Here is a 26,663-nt window from a genome sequence, read left to right on the forward strand (position 1 = left end):
TTAATAATATAAGACAGATGCTTCCTAGTCAAAAAATTATTATGACAATTGGCAACATAATTTTTTTTTATATATATATTTTTATTTAGTGATATTTAAATGAAACAAAACGTATGCAGGTACAATTTATTGGTACGAGTGGTAGGTAGTACTAGAGCGAGAACTGATAAAGAGCGGCGGATGGCGCTGGTGTGGTGGCGGTGGTAGCGGTGGTGGTGGAGGGTGTGGTGAGCGTGGCGGCGGTGGCGAGCGGCGAGCAGGGCGCGGCGCGCAGCGTGCGGCCGCAGCACGACCAGTGGCGCGCGCCCGGCCAGCCCGCGTGCCCGTGCCCGCAGCCTAGGGCGACATCATTTATCAACAAAATTACAGATTAAACAAAATAATAAAACTTAGAGCTTCAATTTTTTATCTATGAAAAGATTTATATGTAATTTAAGTAGGAAAAGTAGATATCTTTGAAATATAAAACAATTAAATTTTGAATTTCGAAGGCACTTTTTTACCTCAGATTGATTTAAAGTTTCTTTTAAAAAAAAAACCTTTTTTATCGAAGCATTTGGCGTTCCATTGTTTCTGCCTACCCTAATGGGAGACAGGCGTGACAGATATGTATGTATATATGTACCTTCTTTTTTAAAATTCTTTTTTTTAGATTTTAATTCGATAGTATTTTTCATATGTTTATTATCTCATAACTTCTTCGTTTATAAACTGATTTGAAATATTATTATTTTTTAGCTGAAAAGATATACTCGTACTTGCTGTTTGGTGTAGAAATTGTATTAAAATTTATTCAGTAGTTTAGTATTTAAAACAAAATAAGGAGTTTCGTCAAGATTGAAATTGGTATTTTTGTGGAACAAAATCTTAAAGTATTAAAATTATATAAAAATGTAAAATATTAAAAACAGTACTGAAAATAGAGCGCATACAAACAAATTGTTCACTTGATATTAACCAACATGTGCTAAGAATCATTGAAATATTTTATAAACGGGACTAAGTAACAAATATTAAAAAAAAAATGTTTGCATACCTTTGTACCCGCCGGGCATGGTAGCGCCACAGGCGCAGACGGCGTCGCGCCGGCCGCCGGACGAGCAGAACGCGCAGCAGTGGAACACGCCCGTGTGCGGCTTCGCCACGCGCGCCGCGCACGCGAACGGGCTGCCCTGCGGACGCACGCACGCTCAACCACGACCACGCACAGCACACGCTACCACGCACGCATACGCGCGGTGTAGCACAATCATGCACGCGCAAGGTACACGGTACACGCTGTCACGCTCGCGCACACAGTCAAGTACATCCACGCACGCGTACTGCACACAGAACCACGCACGCGCATGGCGCACACAAGCACGCACGTGTCCATTGGTTTATTTTTTCTTTTAAATTTACAAAATCTGTTAAATTTATTACGTGACCATTTTGTCTATATAGATATATAGATAAAAGTTATTGGAAAGTGGTAAGGAACTTCTTTTAATTGTGTCTGCTGCAGGAAGTAAGGAGCAATATAAAGTCTGGGGGGAAAGGGATTGTTAGTAATGCGGATTACTACTCCCATTGCTAGCAATATACCCATAACAGGTCGTCTTCCCCGTGGTCTCCCTAGAGACCATAATGCTGAATCCCAAATGTATTCATTACAATGGCTAACTGACCTGCCTTTTCATTTTCACGTATCATCCCGCACTGGTGCTCCGCCAGTTAACGCAGGCGAGGTTAGTATTCCATTATCATCCAATAAAAAAAAGACCTGCTTTCATGGTCACCTATAACCCGTCTTTGCATAATGGTGGAAATTGCCATCATAATATTTAATGCCCAAAAATTATATAAAAGACCAATTTGATTTTAAGTTGATCGTGTATGGATACCTTTTTAATGTCCATTGCAGAAAAAAAAAACATAGCTGTCAAATTAATTTTTTTAACAACTTTTCCTTTAATTTTAAACATGAATTATGATTTATTTTACCAATAAAAAAATTCATGGAAAGAAGGGTTAATTTTCGGCGGCAATCAGTGCTAGAACCGACCTTGACGGGGCGGTTGTTGACGGTGACGGCGAGCAGGTAACCGCCGGGGCTGGGCGGCGTGAAGGCGAGCGCGTACGAGCCGTCGCCGCGGTCGTGCGAGATCGCACTGGTGGGGCGGGCGCGGGCGTCCCGCCGCCGCACGAACCCAGCCACCTGGACGAGTGCCACCGAATAACAAACACAAGACCAGTGCATAAATAAAACCAGTAAATAAAAAAAATATATATAAAAACTTTTTTTTATTCAACTTAGAATGGCAAGCAAGCTGACGGCCCACCTGATGGAAAGTGATAACCCTCGCCTATAGACATGAGCAGTACCATGGACATAACAGAGTATACTGTTTCGCCCATGATACCCCCCATGCGTTGCCATTCTTGAGGACTCAGGTGTTATTCCTTAATTTAAACTTACAAACACACTAGTCGCCCCTACGATTTTTGGAAGTTCCCCCTCGATTTATCTGGTCTGCCATCATCAAGCCCTAATTTCCTTTCCTTAAAACGGGGCCACATTTGAAATATTATCTTAATAATCACCAAAATCGGTTCTTAAACGACGAAGTTATCCGCGAACAAACAGAAAAAAATACGATCGAATTGAGAAACCTTCTTTTTTTGAAGTCGGTTATAATTCACTGCCATATCCCACCCTTCAAGCCGAAATAGCCATGCAAACAACTGCTTCACGGTAGAAACACGAATGGGACAGAGGTGCACAAGCAAACGACTTTTATACAAAGTCTCCTTCTGGTAAAATATATAATTGTGAATACCAATTACCTGTTCTCCACCACACCATATACGCTCACCATTGCTGTCGCGAAGTTCTAATATTACTTCGTGCTGACAACCTACCTGAAGATCTTGAAGACCTGAAAGTTATTGCATTATTATTGGTAAGTACTTGGCTCTTTCGTAATAGATGATTGTCTTACTTTTCAATTCCAATCTATTTTAATCAATGTTCAATGATCTTTTATCATCATCAGCAGTATGATGTATCATAAATAGTATTAGTAAGTAAAGAGTTACCATCAGTATTCAGTACACATTTATCAGGATCAGGGGCCTGAGTCAATAATCTCCCCACCAGGGTGGGGTCATGTGCAGCCGGTGCTGTGGGTGCGAACCTCAGTTCACATTTGGGTACTTCTGATAGATATTGCAGTTCTGTGAGCCTCTCCAGGCGACGAAGGACAGCTCCGCTGAGGGAGAGGAGCTCGTCCTCTTTGGCTTCTGAGAGGAGCTGGGAATAAGAGTTTCGGTGGCTCAGTAATGATTTAAAACTATTTGAATTGGTAAAATATTTGGCCAGAGGGAGACTTTGTACAAAAGTCGATTGCTTGGGTACCTCTGTCCTATTCGTGTTTCAACCGTGAAGCAGTTGTTTGCATGGCTGTGTTTCGGTTTGAAGGGTGGAATATGGCGTGAATTTACTGTGTACAGAGGAATAACACCTGAGTCCTCAGGAATGGCAACGCATGGGGGGCATCATGGGCGAAACAGTTTACTCTGTTATGTCCATGGTACTGCTCATGTCTATAGGCGACGGTTACCACTTTTCATTAGGTGGGCCGTCAGCTTGTTCGCCATTCTAAGTTGTATAAAAAAAAAAGATGGCATGCTTGATGGAGATTGAATTTCAAGACTGAATAACTTTTATTTTATGTTTATTTAGGGTTGTAAAGTAACTGACAGGATGGAGAGTGACGACTTGCCCAGTGCGTCCCGCAAATGTATGGCAGGAGGAATAGGAAGGCTCGCATTTATTATTGGGACAGCTTTCATCATTTCTTCGTGTAGACATGGACGTATGATTCTAATTTATTTATAATTCAATTAGACAGTTAGATCGACTTCAGCCTGGTCCTCCTAGAAACCGATGTAAATTTTTAGTGAATTTATTACGACTGTACTGGACCAGTCCGATTACTTATCTATTATCAATTAATGGTTCTTCGTTAAAGTACACTGATAATGCAGGTGATGTTACTACGTGTTTTACCCTCATTCATTAATATGTTTTGGAAAAATACGAAATATCATATATGTGGTTATAAAATTTGAGGCTTGTCCTCGATTTTCTCGGGATTCCATTATCAGACCTTGACTTGATGCTGATGAGATCACCTCTGGAATATACTCTTTCGAATAAAAAATAATTTTTGAAATCGGTCCAAAAGGTCGATGAATAAAAAAAACATACAGTGGAACATATAATCTTCTTTTTTTTGAAGCCGGTTAAAAATGAACCAAAAGACTTATTCAAAATATTTTATTTAATTTTTTTTTTAATTTATTCACCGCCATTTGCTCTCTCCGTTCAGCGTAACGGTTGACTGGTAGAGAATGCCATCAGGCATTAAGTTCGCTCTGTTAGACATATTTTAAGGTATGCAAAAGTATAAATATTTTTTTTATACTACTTAAAATGGTAAACAAGCTGACGGTCCACCTGATGGAAAGTGATAACCGTCGCCTATAGACATGAGCAGTATCATGGACATAACAGAGTGTACTGTTTCGCCCATGATACCTCCCATGCGTTGCCATTCCTGAGGACTCAGGTGTTATTCCTCTGTACCCAGTAAATTCACGCCATATCCCAGCCTTCAAACCGAAACACAGTCATGCAAACACAACTGCTTCACGGTTGAAACACGAATGGGACAGAGGTATCAACTTTTGTACAAAGTCTCCCTCTGGTGGCGAATAAAAGACTAGTAGGTACCGACCTCCTCAGCAAAGTTGACGGCGTGATGCGCATGCAGCGCACGGTCGCGCAGTGCGCGGCGGCGGCGGCGCATGCGCGCGCGGTGCGCGTGACGAGCGCGCGCCGCCGCCGCGCGCACGGCGCGCGCGTGCGCGGATACAGCGCGTACGTAGCGTTCTGCCCACGCACACACCTCACGTTCCACGCGTGCCGCGCTTTCCTGCACGCGGGCCGCCACGCCACAGCGTTAGCATTCATTTAAGGAAGTATTCTACTAACTAAATCCTTTCCAAAGAAACGTCAATAAACTACAAAAATGTTGAAGTTCTCATATTAGTTGTTGAGTTTAATTGTTTTATGTCTCCAGCCTCCACAATTATTATTTTTAATAATTGCACCATTAGGCATAGACAACGAAAGAGTAGTCGCGGTAGAGTAGGCCAGAGGGCGCTTGATGATTGTCTTTGGTGTGTGTGAAAAATGTAAGATATATGGCTGAGGAAATTGTTGTATAAATATAAAGAAAATAAAATTATAAGTGGATTTAAATACGTGGTTTTTATTGCATGGCGCAAGTGCTCATGCTTCATTATTATAAATATTAATAAAAATAACAATATTAGTTACATAACTAGAGACGTGTGAAACTTTACGCCTTAACATCGCGTGGTAAAAATTTAACGACGTCAAAATTTCGAGAGATAGTTTTACCGAAAATTGGCAACACGAGCACACTACAATACCAATCATCATTCAGTGCAGAGCATTTTCACTGTGCTAATGCTTAGTTACAAAAGTTACTCTAGATCAGTGCATGAATACTGTATAGATCAAATCTTATTAGACCTGTCTTGTACTTTCGAAACAGTTAACGTATAACTATTATTGAAGCTATCATGTTGTAAATTTGACCCCAAAACTCTTGGTTTCATAAATATGAATAAATACAGCTTGTAATAATTCAATATGATTATGACATAAAACGTTCAGGTCAAAATCCAGAGGAGTCACTCAAGGATCAATTCTTGGCCCAATAATCACTGTTCTCTATAATATTTAGTTTACAACGTGTTACAATGTAACTATAAATGCCTAGCATGGTTTGACTTTATATAATATGGCTATGCATCATCATTATCATACCAGCCGTTACCTGGTCATTGTTAAATATAAGCTTCTTCCATAGACTACCATAAAGGTCTCGAACTTCCTACATCCACTGACTCTGTGCAATTTATTTGAAATCCTCACTCTATCGACGTTATTCTATACTGCATTTACCTATACGAAGTCACTACTCGAAAACCGTTCTTCCCCATCGATTGTCGGTTCTTAGGACTATGTTACCAGCCTATTGCCACTTAACTTACTTATCCTTAGCTTTTTATTTATGACTAAATAATAATCAAAGGCAAATAATTTACCAGAGGGAAACTTTGTACAAAAGTCGATTGCTTGGGTGCCTCTGTCCCATTCGTGTTTCTACCTGTGTTTCGGTTTACAGGTGGGATATGGTGTGAATTTACAGGGTACAGAAGAATAATACCTGAGTCCTCAGGAATGGCAACGCATTGCAACGTTATGTTCATGGTACTGCTCATATCTATAGGCGACGGTTACCACTTTCCATCAGGTGGGCCGTCAGCTTGTTTGCCATTCTAAGTTGTATAAAAGAAAACATATAATAAACAGTTATCTCACATCACTTTCGAAGGCTTCCTCGTCCAATATCCTGGTGGCTCGCTCTACATTTTCCGGGACTAGTCTCGCCCGCTCGCACGCGTCGCGTAGAAGCCTCGCCCGCTCGGCTGCGGCACGAGAAGCATTCGCCAGTGCGTGACCCGAGTGAGATATGATGCAGCAGTCCCGGCATATCACCTTCATGGATATAATACACCAACATCGTTTCAACTCTATTCTTTATTTATTGTTTACTAACTCTGACTTATTAAAACAATATTTTAAATATATTTATTTTCTGCAAAGTCTTCCTAGTGAAAGGTCCAAAGAGACTGAATAAAAGTCGTCTGCTTGGATACCTCTGTCCCATTCGTGTTTATGCCGGTGAGACAATTGTTTGACATCTGTTTCGATTTGAAAGGTGGGATATGGCAAGATAAAATAATAAGATATCTACAGAGATATAATTTCAGTCCTCAGGAATGGCAACGTATGAAGGGTATCTTGGGTGACACCAAACATTCTGTTATGTCCATGGTGTTGGTCATGTCTATAGGGGATGGTTATCACTTTCCATCTGGTGGTGGGCCAACAACTTCTTTGAAACTCTAAGTTGCATAAACAATTTTATACATTATTTAACATTTCATTATTTTTCAATCTAGCTATATCCTGCGGCTTCATCCGTGTCGATCATTCAATCGTTTAAATCTAATCGAATAACAAATATCCAAATATCATTTAAACATTTATAAAATTGATTTATTTATTTTATCATAAAAATTTTCTTAGAAATGACAAAATTATAACATAATACAAAAAAAATCGAATCAAGAATCTTATTTTTTTTTAATTCGAATAAAAAGAAACTATGCATTTAATTAATTGTTAAAATAGAATCAGAATGAGCTTATTTTTGGCAAATAATAATTATTTCAGTTACTTGTTGACACGTCGCACAGTACACGCTGAGTTCAGCTTTGGGATGCTGGCTGCAGAACTTGACGGGCAGCGGGTCCAGTGGGTGCAGTGAGTGCCTGGAGGTCGCCTTCTGCCTATGATGCGCCTCCACACAAGAGCTGCACAGGCTGACCAGACATTGGCTACAGCGGCTCTCTGCCTGTAATATTTATGAAGTAAATTTTGTCCTCATGTGACCTATAAATATTCTTAGTAAAATGGGTCTAAACAACCCACATATTAAAATTTCAAAAGCTGTTTAGTCAAAGATCTGGAAATCTAGGCATATACCTCTTTATTTTTTTATCTTTTTAAAGGAAACAATAAGGAGTATCTATCTATCTAATTATAATATATTATTAGCCGTGTGGTCTGGCCATCCCTTCCTTTCCCGTGTGTGTCGTAAAAGGCGAACAAGGGAACGGGATGGACAGCAGCGTCCCACTTAAAACGTCACCAAATTCTAACTGCGGTTGTTAACTCGCCTGCCAAGCGTGGCAACTACTGGCGAATGCCCTACTTATGGGGGAGGCTTATGTCCAGCAGTGGGCAATCAACGGCTGATATGATGATGATTAATCTAATTACATACATACATAGTGTATGTATGGAAGTGTATTATGCTTTTGAAGGTCAATAAAAAGATGCAAAAAAAATTATCTTTAAATGTATTACAATATTTATTTTATTTATTTATTTATTAATTAGTACATATATGTGTACATGGCGAACTTAATGCTAAAAGCATTCTCTCCCAGGCAACCATAGGGAAGTGTCAGAATACTCGAATGCGGTACTAGTAATTATTGATATACATACATACTAAAATTACATATTTAAATATGAATAGTTGTAGGACTTTAGTTGCCCGCTAACGAATTGCTAACTGTATCGGGTTGACTGGAAGAGATCTCTGTCAGAGATAAGTCCACCCTTGCTCACAACATTTATAAATGCATTAACAATGTAATTTAAGTACAATAAAGAATATATATACAATAATCTTTAAACTTTACTAACTAACTAACTTTAAACTGTCTATCTGTTCTCCTTTAACTAAAGGTTGTCTGTAAGAGATTGCCCTAGCGATAAGACCGCCTTTTGTACCTTTATGTGTATATTTCAATGTGTATTTATGTTACTGTATTTCACTTGAATTATTCACTTGTCATTGTATATTTTTATTTATGGTGCAATAAAGAGTTAAATAAATAAATAAATAATCTAATAGATATAATTAATTTATTCTCTCACAAATTTCCATAATATAATATAAGCATAAATAAATCCAAAGTTAACCATTCCACCATTCACATACATTTCATTTACAAAATTTTAAAAAATCTACAGTTGTCCATATAAATATCTACTTCAAAAGCTAAAAAAGTTTTAGGGGTATAAGCAATAGAATAATGAGGTAATTTAATGAACTTATAATTTCAACACAGTAAAAATACACTGTATACACTTAATGTAGCGTCTCGAAACTTATGGGAATCCGTTCGAAACGTTGGTTCCGCGGGATACCGCCACGCATCACTTGAACAACATATGTTCTCTTAAAATACAGAATCCTGTGACACACAATGGACATTAATCTTCGAGGATTCATTAGCAATGCTGTATTTGTCAATCCTCGATATTAATTGGAAGTGTGTAATGCTCGCGCATTTGGAGACTATTTATTACTTGTGATTTGTCAGGACTCAAGGAACAAAGAATTGTAAAAGAAAAAGAAAAAAGCTGATCAAATGCGAGTCGGACTTGCGCAACGAGGGGTCCGTACAAATGCATCAAGTCATTTATTTTTTTGTGTTTTCGGATTTTTTCCTTTACTTGTGCTACACAATATTGCTTCTTGCCAAATTTCATGATTCTAGGTCAACGGAAAGTACTCTATAGGTTTTGATTTCCCTTGCGAATGTCAAAATATGCGATATAAATGGAACATAAATGGCCGTATCTTTTGATTCGATTTAGAAGCTTGATTTTTTCACTGCTTTAAGAGACCTGAGTATATGATATTCATTTCAACATGATACCTCCGCGCGTTACTATAAAAAAGGATCTTGACAGACGGACGGACGGACGAATATATATAAGTAAATCTTATCTAAGAAGTAGTACTCCTAAACAGACTTAGGTCTGATTTTCCTATTATTAATTTTACACTACCAACAAAAGATCCTAAGTAACTTTGATCATTACACGTAGATATTACTTTTTTCTTTTTTTTACCACAAAAATTTTGAAACTCAAAAGACCATTTTATTAATCATATAATTTTATTCTTCATTAATGAAGGCTTAATTCATTTGAAAGCTTGAATCTTACCTTTGTGTCGCTATTACAGAGGTCGCATAATATGCTGGCCTTGTTGCGTTCCTTCTCCGCGGCCATCATCTTCCGCAGCAGCACGTAGTTGAGAGGGAGGGCGGATATACCTCCCAGTGGGAGAGGCGTTTCGTAACCGCATATTGGGCATAGCAGAAACTGGACGCTCTTACCTGAAACCTAAGTACAAAGGTGAAGTTTAACGCAATTAAATCTAAACAAGTACTACAAAAATGGAAGATTTGACAATAAAGACAGGGTCCGGCAACTATCCAAGTATATTTCTTTTACGGATGATAAGGGAATGGTAACCCCGCCTCCGCTATCGGTATACGCTGGCGAGACATCAGTTGAGAGATGATAGATGAGGATGAAAGCAGCTCAGTTGATCAGCTGGTTCATCGTGACGAATACCACAAAAATCAACCACAATTGTTTCCAGGGAGAACCGCAGGGAGATCGACCCGATAGGATCTATTGTTAGCAATGGAGCTGCAGCAATGAGACCTCATTACTAATAATTCCTTACCCCCATCTAAGTATATCGAACCTCTGCGCAGGATGGTACATCCGATGGTCAGCGAAGGAGAGAGTGAGTTTTACATGTTAATTAAAGTCACATGCCATCCTTATATACGTATGAACTAATTCGTATACTAAAAAGAAAAATTTTCACAACTTATTTTCACATCAAGTGGTACAAAAAATCATTTCATCTTTCAGAGAAGATTTAAAAGAATCTTTCTGTTTTCTCCCACTCCGAGTTGAATGTAGCATACAACTGACCTTTCTGGTTAATATTCCGTACTTGTGAGGTTTCTGTTCCAAGCTGTCTTCGGACTCTGAGTTGTGGAGGTCGCTTTCGTAGCCCGATGCTGCTGAGACACCGCCTGATGACTCCCCATTTTCCAACTGGATCGATCCTAAAATAAAAGAAAAAGGGTCTAGATTCTAGAAGGATGCATCTCTATACCTTGGAAGGTAAGACACTTAAAATTTTAAGCTTTTCAATTATTTTATATTATACTTATTTCTTCAAAGCCTAGCAGCAGATATCAATCCGCATGCCAAGCGTGGCAACTATTGGTTAAACCACTCTGGGGGAAACTTATGTTCAGCAGTGGACAGTTAAAATCTGATATGACGATACTTAGTTCTATTTGTGTATGAAACATCAAGTGTATCTCTCCCACTTTCCATAAGGTGGGCCGTCAGCTTATTTGCCATTCTATGTTGCATAAAAAAAATAAAAAGAAGTCAACTAACAATCAAATTTATTTTTACATTTTCTTTTTTATACAACTTAGAATGGCAAACAAGCTGACGGCCCACCTGATGGAAAGTGGTAACCGTAGCCTATAGACATGAGCAGTACCATGGACATAACAGAGTATACTGTTTCGCCCATGATACCCCCCATGCGTTGCCATTCCTGAGGACTCAGGTGTTATTCCTCTGTACCCTATAAATTCACGCCATATCCCACCCTTCAAACCGAAACACAGCCATGCAAACACAACTACTTCACGGTTGAAACACGAATGGGACAGAGGTACCCAAGCAATCGACTTTTGTACAAAGTCTCCCTCTGGAACATTTATAATATTTGTAAAGATTCTTGACTAACGTTAAAAATACGGTAGAAATGTTGGGCCAAGAAATATTAAAACGATAAATGCTCTCAAACATATTAACTGACTTGTCACTTCCTTTGTATATATTATAATACTCATAGGTATAGGAGTTTGTTACGAGTTATATTTTTAGAAGATCGTCTCCAGTTAAATATGTATTATAATAAAATACTTCAGTTGTTAAATACCAGAGGGCCTACCATGAAGTGTTTTCGGAAATTTCGGAGCCAAACGGAACACAAAATTGATGTTAAAATCACATACATATATATATATATATATATATATATATATATATATATATATATATATATATATATATATTTTAATTTTTTTAATTACTTATCTCTAATTATATATATGGGCTAGTAGTTGTATTGTTCTATGTATATTTTAAGTAAGATAATAATAAATTAAGTAATTGGATGTTTCAATTTGCTATTAAATTTATTTACATGCCGTTTGGAAATATTTAAAATGTTAAAATATTGTTTCTTTGGACTTTTATGATAAGATGTATGACGAACGAAATGTTAAATTCCATTTATTTATCCGATTTTGGTATAAACAAAAACACGAAATTGAGTCCGAAATTTCGGAATTTCGGAAAATATTTCATGGTAGGCCCTCTGAAAAGAACGCCAATGTTTATATACGATCTACCATTTGTGATATAATCAAATTCATAAACTAACAGCAATACTAAAGCACCATTCATATATTTATTTATAACTAAATGAATCATTGGCTATACAAGGTCGAGTCTTGAAAGAAATTCTGTAACACCAAATCATTGCCAAAATATTACGGAAATAGTTATAGTAAAAAAACCGGAAGATATAATGTTCTATACTCTGTCATTTACCCTTTGGTATTTAATAGGGGGGAAGAGGGATTGTTAATAATGGAGACGTTAATCCCCATGGCTAGCAATATACCCTATCAGGTCAACCGCCACACAGTTCCCCTTGGAAACCATCGGGATTAATTCTTATTAAATACGTTACAGTAGGCTAATTGACCTCGTTTCATCGTCATCTATCATCCCTCATTTTTTTTATACAACTTAGAAATAAACAAGCTGACGGCCCATCTGATTGAAAGTGGTAACCGTCGCCTATAGACATGAGCAGTACCATGCACATAACAGAGTATACTGTGTTCCTGAGGACTCAGGTGTTATTCCTATGTACCCTGTAAATTCACGCCATATCCCACCCTACAAACCGAAACACAGCCATGCAAACACAACTACTTCACGGTTGAAACCCGAATGGGACAGAGGTACCCAAGCAATCGACTTTTGTACAAAGTCTCCCTCTGGTAAAATAGAATAATAGTCACAGTATACAGTAATGGATATGGTTGTGTTGCATTTTTAGTTGATGCAAAGAATGTTGCATCATCTTGTATGCCATTTCAAGTTTTATAAATAATGTGCTTCTGGTGAAAGGACAACTTTTTCTGAAGCTTAGTTTGCAGTAACCATTTGCCATCAGGCGGGCCGTATGCTTCAAATTACAGTATTTTTTTTTATACAACTTTCTGATGGAAAAACGTCGAAACACAGTACCATGCAAACACAACTGCATTCATTCGGTTGAAACACGAATCAAACCGAAACACAGGCAAACACAACTGCTTCACGGTTGAAACACGAATGGGACAGAGGTACCCAAGCAATCGACTTTTGTACAAAATCTCCCTCTGGTATAATAAAGTATAATAAAGTACTTATGACATACGCGTAATGAATGAAAACTGAACTGCCCGTTTCTGTTTCATATCATTTTAGTGTTGAGTCACGGCGCTCAATTGAGTTTTTATATAGAACACGTCCATTTGCCAGAAATTAGAATGGGTTGATCGTTGCAAAATTATTGGCAGCCGTTTTGTATATTTACAGCTAGAATATACAATGTAAATGATGTTACATGTCGGTTAACATCTAATTATTTAATTCAATTGTGTACAAATATTGTTTTATTTAGTTAATTAAAAAAAATATATTAATTTTTAGGGGAAGAGGGAGACTAAGGCATAGTTCCCTCTGCGCTAACAGGATATGCTGGCGGAGCACCAGTGAAGGGTGATAGATGAGAATGGAAACATGCCCATCATGATGAATTCATCAGGAATTACCCATGATAGTTTCCAGGGGAAACTGCGAGGAGGTCGACCTGGTTGGGTATATTGCTAGCAATGGGATTCTCAGTCTCCATTACTAACAATCCCTTTCTCTCCACTAAGGCATAGTTACAACAGGCAGATCAAGGAAGTTAGTGTCGTGTCGTGTTAAGAGGTGAAGAGACTCGCTGAAAATCGTAGTGAGGGCAAGAGCTCCACTGACGAGAGCACAGCTCTTAAATAGAATAGATAGATAGATAGATAGTTAATTTTAAAATTAACGCGAAATTTTACACAAATTCTAAATTTACTATCGACATTTAACGCAAGGAAAAGTTTTTACAGGTAAATAGTACTTGCTATTTTATTGCCGTCGTTTCGACGTGGATTTCACCACGTCGTGGTCACAACAGGGAAGAAGCAATAGCAGTTAATACTATTTACCTGAAAAATTATTATTATTTTTCGATAATTTCGATTTTTGAAATATATATTTAGTTTCACTAGTGGAATATTCCCGTTACAGGATACCATCTAATGCTTTGAAATCAGTATTGGTCGAAGAATGGGCAGCAGCATCCCTCTTGAAGCATCAGCAAAGCCTAACTGCGGTTGCCAATCTACCTGCCAAACGTGACAACAACTGACAAAACTCCCTTTGGAAGAAACCTATATTCGGCATTGAACAGTTAATGGTTTAATTTATTCACAAATAAATAAAAAAAAAAAAAAGTAGAATCGAACTGATAATTTCCTAAATGTGAAGAGACGCTCCAGTCCACTAAGGCAAGAAGGTTAAAGTAACGATTGTTTACGTTAAATTCACATACCGTTATTTCACTATATGATCGTCGGTTTGTTTGTATGTGTCGCGTTGCTAGCGGGGTGGCGGATAATTATAGAAACACATTAAGCAAGTTCCGGTGTGCGAGTACGCATCGTTCAGTGTGAATACGTCTCATTATTATCCGCTTGCAGCTCAAATCAACAGCTTAGAGCGATAACTGCTCAACCGGACTCATCATCGTCATCATCATTTTACCAGAGGGAGACTTTGTACAAAAGTCGATTGCTTGTGTACCTCTGTCCCATTCGTGTTTCTACCGTGAAGCAGTTGTGTTTGCATGGCTGTGTTTCGGTTCGAAGGGTGGGATATGGCGTGATTTTACAGGGTACAGAGGAATAACATCTGAGTCCTCAGGAATGGCAATGCATGGGGGTATCATGGGCGAAACAATATACTCTGTTATGTCCATGGTACTGCTCATGTCTATAGGCGACGGTTACCACTTTCCATCAGGTGGGCCGTCAGCTTGTTTGCCATTCTAAGTTGAATAATAAAAAAAAATTTTATCGCAATTTTGCATAAAAATGAAACAGATCACAATCACAGTGTGACATGCAACGCTGTCGAGCCGCCATGAAGCCCCTCAATGTCACGACGGGCCGGCCTAGCTTCTTTAATCTTATTAATCAACCAACCTCCGCCCACCTCTATCTGCTTATCACTAGAGTATTTGTTTTTTTATTACTCTATAAAAAAGTGTTATTTTGCGCGACTTCAAAAGTCTAACGATACATACCGCGGAATTGTCATTCCTGTCATTCCCCGTATTGTTGCTGCGAGTTTTCCGTTATGGGTACATAAAATTACATCTCTAGATATGGCAAAAATACCAAAAATTATATCTCCCAAAGGAAAATAAGTCTACTACGCCAATGGGTAAAGTAAAGGTCAATAACGAAATAATATAAAAAAAATATAGATCCTCCTTCACTAACACTACACGTCCTTCTGTCAAATTAATAATAGACGGTAGATTACCAGAGGAAGACTTTGTACAAAAGTCGTTTGCTTGGCCACCTCTGTCCTATTCGTGTTTCAACCGTGAAGCAGTTGTGTTTGCATCGCTGTGTTTCGGTTTAAAGGGTGGTATATGGCAGTGAATTTACAGGGTACAGAGGAATAACACCTGAGTCCTCAAGAATGACAAAACATGGGGTTATCATGCGCGAAATAGTATACTCTGTTATATTCATGGTACTGCTCATGTCTATAGGTGACGGTTACCACTTCCCATCAGGTGAACCGTCAGGTTGTTTGCCATTCTAAGTTGCATAAAAAAAAAGTTATTGACCTAAGAATGTACATTACAATAAGGACTAGCATCTCTTATACTAACAATCCCTTCCTCCTAATTCTTTAGACTGTGATACATTATTTAATGAGATATTAACAGTTTAATAGTGTTTCCATACTCCAGATGCACTCCAGACCCTGTTTAGTAGGACAAACCCATAAAACCATCTTTTATTTACATCAATTTAATAACCAGTTTATAACGTCCCCTATACAGAGATATTTTTGAATGTGATTCCTCAATATCGCGGGGTCTATTTTAAATGGTTTTCAAAGTATTTGTTAATAGGCTCATCAGTTTGCCCAGTACGTATTTTTATAGGGCACTATAAATTTATGGGTTGATAATGGACGCGGTCGGTCATTGTTATTTGTATTTAATTGGCCTCTCAGTTTATTAGATAATTAATTTTCTCCTATAAAATGCATGCACTCGTAGATATTTAATGAAAATATAAATAATGTTATACATTATAGAATATATATATATATATATATATATATATATATATATATATATATATATATATATATATATATATATATATATATTCTCACGTGAGAGCGGGATTTTCATTGCGAGGGTTCTGAACTATAATCAAAAGATATTTTTAATAATGATATTTTAATAAAATAGTTTTTGATAAATGTTTAAAACTAGTTTGTATTGGTTTTATTGATTATAAAGATTGCTCTCAGCAATAACTGTGTGTGTGTGTGTGTGTGTGTACTTATACAACTGTATATATGTATGTAACTGTATATTGCTAGCAATAGGATTCTCAAACTCCATTACTAACAATCCCTTTCCCCCAATATATAGATATTGTAACTCTACCTGCGGTATTGGTATACGTTGGAGGGGACATCACTGAGGAATGATAGGTGAGAATGAAATAGACCAGTGAGCCTGTCGTGACGAATTCATTTGGAATTAACCATGATGATTTAATCAGGGGACACCGCATGAAGGGCGACCTGGTAGAGTACATTGCTAACAATAGGGCGGTCAGTCGCTATTACTAACAATCTATATTACGTACGGTACGTCACGCGATATCCTCATTAATATTGAATCGATTTTGATAATATTGAATGCTATCGATAGTTTTACTTCCGTATTGGTTATAGTATCAATTTTGTCATGGTTTAACCTTAACTTGCTGGGGGGAAAGGGATTGTTAGCAATGGAGTTTGACAGCCCCATTGTTAGCAATTTGCCCTATTAGGTCGACCTCCGCGTGGTTCCCCCTGAAAACCATCGTGAACAATTCTTGTTGAATTCGTCACGATGGGCTAACTGACCTGCTTCATTCTCACCTATCATCCTTCACTGGTGCCCCGCCGGTGTATACCGTTAGCGCGGGTGGGGTTACCATTCCATTATCACCCATTAAAAGAACCTTAACTTGCTGATTGTTGTTGGAAAATATAAACTTTTACATGAAATCACCAAGTCTGCACCGGACAATTTTTTTCTAAGCGAGAAAATTTGTATTTAAATTGTTTATATATATATATATATATATATATATATATATACAAGCGACCCGCCCCGGCTTCGCACGGGTGCAATACCGCACCGCTATGTCCTTGCATTTTAAATCTGTAATATCTTCGGAAATATTCATTTAAATTATATGCTGTAAAGGGCCATATTGATGTATATTAAATGGACAATGTATTTAAGGTACTTAATTGGATAAAAATTAATGCTGTATTGCTTAAAATCACTTCGTAAATAAGCCATTTTTCCCCGTAAAATGTAAAGGATAAAAAATGGTAATTATAGGTTATCCTTAAGAGATAGACATATACCATCGTGGACTTTTTTATTGACCTTTTTAAGGTGTATAATACTGTAGTACATTATTTTAATTTATCTGCAATGTAAATTATTTGCAATGTAAGCGCAAAAAATGTGTTTATTTACATCACATTAGAAACCTCTAAATTTATCAGTGTTTCTCTACAATATTATGCTTGTATTATACATATAAACCTTCCTCTTGAATCACTCTATCTATTAAAAAACCGTTTCAAAATCCGTTGCGTAGTTTTAAAGATTTAAGCATACATAGGGACGGACAGACAGCGACAGCGACTTTGATTTATACTATGTAGTGATCCAGTGTAAGAAGACATAAAACTGTATTCGTTAGGAATAGCAATGCATGAGGTGTATCGTGGGTATCATAGAATAAACATTCTATGATATCCTTTCATCATTCATGTCTTTAGGCGACGGTTATTATTTTCTACGGCCTTGTTAAGTTTCTTTACCATTGTATGTTGCACAAAAAATATAGAAAACTTATGGAACTAGTTTACTCACCTACATCTACTTCACTCCACACCTCCGCCTCTCCTTCCTGGTGTAGACCTTGAAGACATCTTGTGCAGAAACTATGAAGACACCCTAGCAGTCTCGGTTCTGTTAGCTCTTTCTTGCACAGCTTGCATTCCCACTCTTTGGAGGTCTCCTTTCTTCCATCTTCATACGCTGACGTCCTTGGAGCTATGTTCAAGCATTGACTAAGAGGCCGTTGAATCCTTGGTGATCTCAGCGGACTATTGCCAGCACTAATAGACGATTGATCGAAAGATTTCCTCTTGTCTTGCTTTTTTCTCGTAAAACTGCCAAAGATATAAAGTATACGATCGACTTCCATTTTTTAATTTTTATTTGATTATGGAATTGTGTTTCATTCTCTTAGCTTTAATTTGGAATATTTTTTTTTAATTTTTATTGCTCGAATTATGAAATTATGTTCCAAATTTAAAAATGTATTACACTTTTTTTTACTATAAATTCTCGATGTCGTAAACGTAACTTGTGATTGGTTATTAAAAATGTACGTGTGCCCATAGAGACGACTCAGCTCTAACTGAAACTGACTGAATGAAGTAAGGGGACGTGTGTGGGCCATATGTTTTGTTTATTCACAGGCAAAGGAATGAAAGCCGATGCAGTTAATTTTGTAATAATTAGTGTTTTGTTGGAGTTCATACATCTAAAATTTAGTTTGTAGTGGAGATTGTGCTTATGCTAAATAGGACACAATATTTTTATTAAATACCTGTCTACCTAAATTCCATTCATTTACCTATTTATATCAATATGTTGTATTATCGTTGTCAAAACCAATCAATAAATTCTATTAATTCTGCCACATTCACCTTTTATATGTTTGCTGAGTTCTTATGTAAATACTGGTATGAAATAATAAAAGATAATACAAAAAATATGTCAGTGAATACCTAGTGAAATTTTGTACTGTGACTCAAAAACCATGTGTTGCGAGTGAAAGCATTCGTGGAATATAGTGACCGATTACCATCAAGCGAGCCGTATGCTTGATTGCAAACCTAAGTCCCGAATATAATATTAATAACTACTTAATATGATACCTATTTAAAAAAAAAAAACTTCTCTACTTGCTGTGCCTAACAGAGTCCATAATTGAAGTTGAAATGTTATCTACTAATCACATTATGGAATTGCAATAAGAAATAAATAAATAATTTCAAAAAAATAAATTTAATACAAAAATAAAATACTTAATACACTTAATTAGGTATATTATATAACAATCGGTATCCTGGAAACGAAACTTTCAATTAAAAAAGAAGCTAGCAAATTAGCGAAAACACGGAGAAATATATGTACCATCATCAATTTTGAATTCAGATAAAGCTACAATTTTTTGTTTTTAAATTTAATACATGTTTCTCTTTCTAATTATCACCATAGACTATAAATAGTGCTGTGACAAATAACTCCGCTATGGAACTGACTAGTCACTAATCAAGTGTGACGTGACGTCACGTCCCATTTCCCAGCACTGGAGGGATGGGATGGACTTGAAACGATGTAACTACGGTTCATATACGTATAATACTATTTTCGTCTTAACTACCCTTGTCATATTCCATTTCCGTAAGTTTGGGGGTTCTTGGATGTTACAGTAAAAAAAAATATTATTATTGTCAATGGATTCTGAACAGTAATTAAGCGAAAGTGTTTATAGCTTAGGTTGAGTAACATTTTAGAATAACTTCGAATGACTCAAGTGAAACAGATGGACACTTTGTACAAAAGTCGATTGCTTGGGTACCTCTGTCCCATTCGTGTTTCTATCGTGAAGCAGTTGTGTTTGCATGGCTGTGTTTCGGTTTGAAGGGTGGGATATGGCGTGAATTTACTGGGTACAGAGGAATAACACCTGAGTCCTCAGGAATGGAATGGTATTTATTTATTTATTTATTTATTCATTAGTACAAATATGTGTACATGGCGAACTTAATGCTAAAAGCATTCTCTCATCATCATGGGCGAAACAGTATGTGTGTGTACTGTTATGTCCATGGTACTGCTCATGTGTGTAGGCGACGGTTACCACTTTCCATCAGGTGGGCCGTCAGCTTGTTTGCCATTCTAAGTCGTATAAAAAAAATGGTCTGCACAGATACCTTTTTTCACCATTGTCACAGATAATATAATACTATCCATTGTCTAGAAAAGGAGTATATTAAAATTTAGTATACATGTACCTACTATATGAGAGGGCGAAGGATACATGTAGGCTATTTTTTATTACAGTCAGTAAACATATCTGTCTCGCGGTAGAAGGCGCAAGTAAAATCTAGTGTCTAATACTGATAATGAAGTATAAACTAAAGTTTAAATTGCCTACTCAAAATATTCACGTCACGAAGGTGGTCAACAATGTGTGAATGATATCTTAATAGTTAAGTGTTCGTGGAACAAGAGAGGCACCAAACTATATTTATTACTTAAAAAATGTATAACCACACTTTTATCGCTGCTAGAATTGTATAAAACTTCAAAAATTATCACCCATACCTTCTACGCCATAAGGGTCAAATCTCCCCCGCTTCGGAATGTTTTAAACAATTAATAATTTATTGGAATACGGTTTTCAAATTTAAATATCAATTGCCCAGTGTCTAATCATAAACAACACAGTGAAACACAGTAACACAGTAACACAGTGAAAAGTATAGTATCTTGGCTTCAGGATAATGACTTAAATGTTAACATATCTAAGACCAAATTTTTGCAATTTTCTAATTATTCCATGCCACCAAAAAATATTGTTATAAAATGTAAAAATGAAAAAGTGACTGAATGTAATGAAATTAAATTTTTAGGATTTACCTTGGATAAAAAGACTGGAAAGCTCATACTAATCGTAAGGAAACGTTTAAATAGTTTTGTATATGCTCTTAGGCGATTAAAAAGAGAGGCCAATGAACAAACCGCACTGATAGCGTATCATGGTTATGTGGGTTCAATTTTAAGATATGGGCTTCTGCTTTGGGGAAATTCTATAATGTCGAAAAAGGTCTTTATAGCACAGAAAAAATGCGTAAGAGCTATCTGTGGTGTAAAACCAACAGATACATGTAGACCATTATTTAAAAAACTAAAAATATTAACACTTACATCCATGTATATTTATGAAGTAGGAATATTTGTTAAACAAAACCCACAACTTTTTACAAAACTTTCAAATATGAATGAAGTCACATCAAGAGATCCCACAATGTTGAAACTGCCCATCTGCAGAACCACACTGTATCAACAAAACTGTGATATAATGACTATTAAAATATATAATAAAATACCAAAATCAATAAGAGAACTACCAGTAAGTCACTTTAAATTACGGTTAAAAAAATGGTTACTGGAATGCAATTTTTATTTAATAACTGACTTTTTAAAAAATTAAATGAATGTATGTAAATGTGTAATTAACTTGTATTGTATGGCATTTGTTATATTATTGACTTGTTATGTATTTGTTTTTGTTTAGTTTGTATTTGTCAAAGTCTGCTACCACTAGTATTTGCGGCTGCCAATATTTATGGATTGATCCTACTAGGCTATTAATATACGTAAGCCACTAAATTATAATACTAAATTTGCATGCCTTTAGATAAGGCGAAATGTGTACAAAAATCTATTATATTTAAGACCATTATTATTACCACATTTCTAGCAAATAAATAAATTATTATTATTATTATTATAAATAAAAATGTTTTACAAAAAATATTGCTTCCATTACGTTGGAAATAAAAAAAAAAGTGGTACGTGCGCCACAACACAAAATGCCTATATAGTGAATATCTCATATCTATATCTAAACTAAAAACATTTCAAAATAGAACAATCTAATTCAAAAAAAGAACTAGGCCATGTTATAGGCATAAATTAAATGGAGCTACGTGTTAAGATATGATAAAACTTTCGTTGTTTGTATGAATGAAGTATTCTATTATTGGAACACTAAGGTAACGATCTGGGTGTCGCGCGCAATTGTGTTGTGCACGTGCAAAGCGACCCGAATTAACATCACAGCAACAGGAAGGGGGGTTAATAAACATTTTGCATTGTACGTTTACAACGTTAATCAACTCTATTTTGTCTATGCATGATCGTGATACTGTCCTAAATCTATGATGCATGACCTATACCATATAGTAGTGAAGTACATACCTACTTTTATTTAGGTATTAATTGTGATAAGTTCGTCTAAATATTATCATGGAATGGTAATCCCACCTGCACTAACAGTATACGCTGGCGAGGCACTAGTGAATGATGATAGATGTGATAAAAAGGCAAGTCATTCTGATGAATGCACCAGGAATGCAACGGAATCACGTGTAGGTCGACCCGACAGGCTATATTGCTAGCGATGGGACTAGTAGTACGCATTACTAACAATCCCTTCCCCTTCTCAATAAACGATTTTGAACCATCCGCAACCATTGACTTCTAGCTACGTAAGAGGAGAGGCCTTTTTTTAAGGCAGCCTCTCCTCCTGTAACAGCTCATTGCTAGCAATGTACCGTATCAGGTCGACTTCCACACGGTCCTCCTTGAAAATCATCGTGATTGAGAAATTCATTACGATGCACTAATTTCCACCTTCACCTATTTTGTTGGTTCTTTGCTGGAGTATACCGATAGTGCAGGCGAGGTTACCGTTCCATGTTATCCATTAAAATCTGATGGGATTTGTCAAACATCACACTTGCATATATCTTTTCTATCCGTCGATTGTTTGTTTTTTAAGTTTTCGAGTTATATGATCTTGTTTATTTATTACACTTTAATACACTTAAAGAATGTAAAGGTCCTTTGCCATTTCATTCTTTTTTTTTACGCAACTTAGAATGACAAACAATATGTGATATGGACATAACAGAGTATACTGTTTCGCCCATGATACCCCCCATGCGTTGCCATTCCTGAGGACTCAGGTGTTATTCCTTTGTACCTTGTAAATTCACTGCCATATCCCACCCTTCAAACCGAAACACAGCCATGCAAACACAACTGCTTCACGGTAGAAACACGAATGGGACAGAGATGCCCAAGCAAACGACTTTTGTACAAAGTCTTCCTCTGTTGAAATATATATATTATCAATCTTATCCCTCAAGCTATATCGGTCACTAAAATTCTTCTGGGAACCTCTTTATTTTAAATTCTATCACTATTGGTCTACTTTTAAATGAGGTATTAAAAATAGGTATTTAATTGAGAACTGAGAGTCAAACTTGGGATCTGTATTGTGCCTTTATATATGTGTGTATTAATTTTTATTTGTGTAGATACGCTGCGTTTAACAATCAATAATAATATTCGTTTATTGAGTTTATAAATTACAAATTATACTAGTTGTAAAGATTAACAACATGTGCACAAACAAAAAGAATAATATTAACAAAACATAATTATACAAATGTAAAATAAATATGCAACGGTGGGCGGTCTCATCGCTAAACAGCAATTTCATTCAGGCGCCTTGTAAAATGAGGACCCTGTATGCCTAAACTAGATTTTACACCTGTGCTATTCAAAATTCAAAAAATTCAAAATTCAAAATTCAAAAATCATTTATTCATGTAGGACATTTTAGCCGCTTATGAACGTCAAATTTTTACATTATAATTTTATTTTTTCCCTATAGGCATCAGTGCTCTCTTATTTTGTGAAACCAAGTTTAACATCAATCATCACTAGCATATACTTAATTAAATTATACACACACTTATTCGAATGTCACACTGACGTGTAATAAATTAGCAAAACGAATTACAAACAAATAATAACCTAAATAATCTTTAAAATTAATTCCATAAATATACTATGATACCCATAATGTTTTATGTAAATGAAATTATGTAATTGTTTTGTAATGAAAAAAAAATAAAAAATAAAACACTTACTGTTTACTGAAAATATTCATATTTTCTATTTATCTTCTAATTGATGATAAAGTCAAGAGTTAAAGAATAATTAAATTTTTTACAATAAAAAAGTGGAAAAAAGTTACTTTTTCTCCTTTTTTGGTTATGGCATTAAAATAATAACAGATAGAAAACATAGTTCTACGAAAACTTTAGTTGATTGTTCTAATGAAAACTGGAGCGATCGGTTCAACGGTTTTTCTGACCAATTTTGTTTCCGAAAAAATAAGGGAACAAGTTTTTGCGCGCTAGTTGACCCTAATCCATTCAAAAATCAATAATTTCATTTGTTTTTCACGCGCATTTTTTTGTTTTTTAAAAATTCATTATCAAAAAAAAATCGAAAAAAATCAAGAAAATTTTTGCAGATAAAGAAACTGAGATTACAGTTTAAAGAGTTGAATTGAAACATGCTTTTCATTGTTTTCGGAGAATTATCGTATATAATCCAAAGCGATTTTTGAAGCTGAATAAAATGACATATACAATGGGCATTAAAAATTATTAATCGAGTGAAAAACACCTAGAAAATTTAGAAAAAAAATTATATTTTTATGGTGAGCTCAAAAATTTTTATAGCCTTAGAGTTTTGAATGATCAAAACCCTTTTTTTTAAATTTCCTGTACGATTATTTTTCATTGAAATACAGCCTGTTGAAAATCACCCAAAAATTTCAAAAATTTTTATGTTCCCTTAATTTTTGCGAGGAGTGTATTTTGTAATGAAAAAGAAAATTAAAAAAAAACCACTTACTGTTTACTGAAAATATTCATATTTTCTATTTGTATTCAATATTTATCTTCTAATTGATGATAAAGTTTAAATTGATAATTAAATCTTTTTACAATAAAGAAATATTATTAAAATAATAACAGAAGAAAACATAGTTCTACGAAAACTTTAGTTGAAATTCTATGAAAACTTAGGCTATTTTTCTGTTTTGTTTCCGAACACATAAAGTAGCGCGCTAGTTGACCCAATTTTGGCGGCAAAACTAATGTCAGTGCTATTTTTCGCGCGCAGCCGCCCGTGTGGCTCGGGAAACGATTGGAAACTGAGATTACAGTTTAAAGAACTCACCTTGAAACATGTCTGTTTTGAGAATTATCTATGTAACATAAAAAAATGACATATTGTGGCATTAAACATTATAAATCGAATAAATACGTTAAAGTATATTTTTATGTGATTCATATGGCCTTAGTAGTTTGAATGATGAACGAATCTTTGATTTAATTTATCTTCATTGTAAACTGTTATAAACACAAGGGTTTGTTAGTTTTTTTTTTTTTTTTTTTGTAGGATGAAAAATATAACCCGTTAGTGCAAGCGGCTAATATATTATACATCAGTGAAGGGTGATAGATGAGAATGAAAACAGGCCAGTTAGAGATGAATTCATCAGAAATTAACCATGATAGTTTTTTGGGGGGAAAGGGATTATTAGTAATGTAGAGAGAATCCCATTGCTAATTGCTATGCCCAACCAGGGTCTACAATGTACTGTATCAATTACTAACATCTTTTATAATAATATTGTAGAATGCAATAAATAAATTGAAATTGAAAAGTTTGGCTGTATTTTGTGGTTGATAAATACATTAGTACTATAGATATCACAGTATATACTGTGATGCGCATGAGAGGTCCTCGTGCACTGACTAAAGTGTTATGATTGCTAACCCTATAATTCTACCGTCATAACATATCTGTTATGATAACTGGACTATTCTACTCTGTTGTTAGTACACTAAACCCTGGTATATTCATCAAGGGTGAAAGATATCCTCAGTAATGAGGTTTCATAGCCCCATTTCTGCCAATATCCACTATCAGCTCGATCTCCACGCGGTTCCTCCTGGAAAGCATCGTGGTTAACTCTTGTAGAGTTCGTCATGATTGGCTAACTGACCTGGTGGTCTACCATGAAATGAAATTCCGAATTTTCGGGCTCAATTTCGTGTTTTTGTTCGTACCGAAATCGAGCCAGTAAATGAAGCTTAACGTTTTGTTCATCATAAATCCTATCCTAATAGTCCAGAGGAACGATATTTTAACATTTTTAATAATTTTAAATTTCTATTTCGTTCGTCCCCGAAATTTCGGAAATCATTTCATGTTAGACCTACTGGTTTTTTTTTTAATGAATGACAATGTAGACCGCCTGCACTATCAGTATACGAGTACACTAGCGGGGCACCAATAAGGGATAATAGGTGAGAATGAAGCAGATCAGTTAACCCATTGTGATGAATTTAATAATACATCAATCGCAATGGTTTCCAGGGGGAACCGCGAGGAGGTTGTCCTGGTATGGTATATTGCTAGCAATAAGGCAATTTGACCCCATTACTAACAATCCTTTTCCCCCTAATTGACCTGGTTTCATTCTCATCTATCATCCTTAACGGATGCCCCACCAGCATATATACCGAAAGCGCAGACGGGGTTACCATTCCATTATCGATCATTAAAAAGTATATATACTAGACTTTAATACACATATTTACTATAAAAATAAAAAAAAAACGGATTACTTGCAGATAATTCTGCGAGCAACAATTTGTGTAATGTAAAATAATCAATAAAGGTATAAATTCGAACTTTACAAACATATTGGTACAAGGCTTTTCACATGAGGTAGGTATGTACAGTCAGTATTAAAATACGAAACCTATTTAGATTTACTTCAGGGTTTTTTTTAATTATTTGCAGCCACGGACCACTTTTACAGTTTAA

The 26,663-nt window shown here is 35.9% G+C and overlaps 1 protein-coding gene across 5 annotated transcripts; it reads right to left on the bottom strand.

Moving 5' to 3' along the window:
- Positions 1-112: 112 nt before the first annotated feature.
- On the bottom strand, positions 113-25,081 carry LOC113510368 (tripartite motif-containing protein 45). 5 transcript variants are annotated; one of them, XM_052901964.1, is made up of 13 exons: positions 24,717-24,964; positions 23,903-23,928; positions 17,970-18,271; positions 10,520-10,656; positions 9,734-9,913; positions 7,383-7,559; positions 6,461-6,637; positions 4,782-4,979; positions 3,079-3,292; positions 2,827-2,918; positions 2,045-2,197; positions 1,037-1,172; positions 113-336 (listed from the first exon to the last, which is right to left on the bottom strand). In XM_052901964.1, exons 2-13 carry the CDS (start codon positions 23,920-23,922, stop codon positions 152-154), a joined length of 1,971 nt encoding a protein of 656 aa, XP_052757924.1. In that variant the 5' UTR covers positions 23,923-23,928; positions 24,717-24,964; the 3' UTR covers positions 113-151. The 5 variants fall into 5 exon arrangements, with proteins under 5 accessions (XP_052757924.1, XP_052757922.1, XP_052757925.1 ...); XM_052901962.1 differs by lacking the exons at positions 23,903-23,928; positions 24,717-24,964 and adding an exon at positions 25,005-25,081; XM_052901965.1 differs by lacking the exon at positions 23,903-23,928 and having other exon boundaries at positions 24,678-24,964.
- Positions 25,082-26,663: the final 1,582 nt, after the last annotated feature.

Source organism: Galleria mellonella, unplaced genomic scaffold (assembly GCF_026898425.1).
Source record: "Galleria mellonella isolate WM207_F2 unplaced genomic scaffold, CSIRO_AGI_GalMel_v1 utg83, whole genome shotgun sequence".
Taxonomy (NCBI): Eukaryota; Metazoa; Arthropoda; class Insecta; order Lepidoptera; family Pyralidae; genus Galleria; species Galleria mellonella.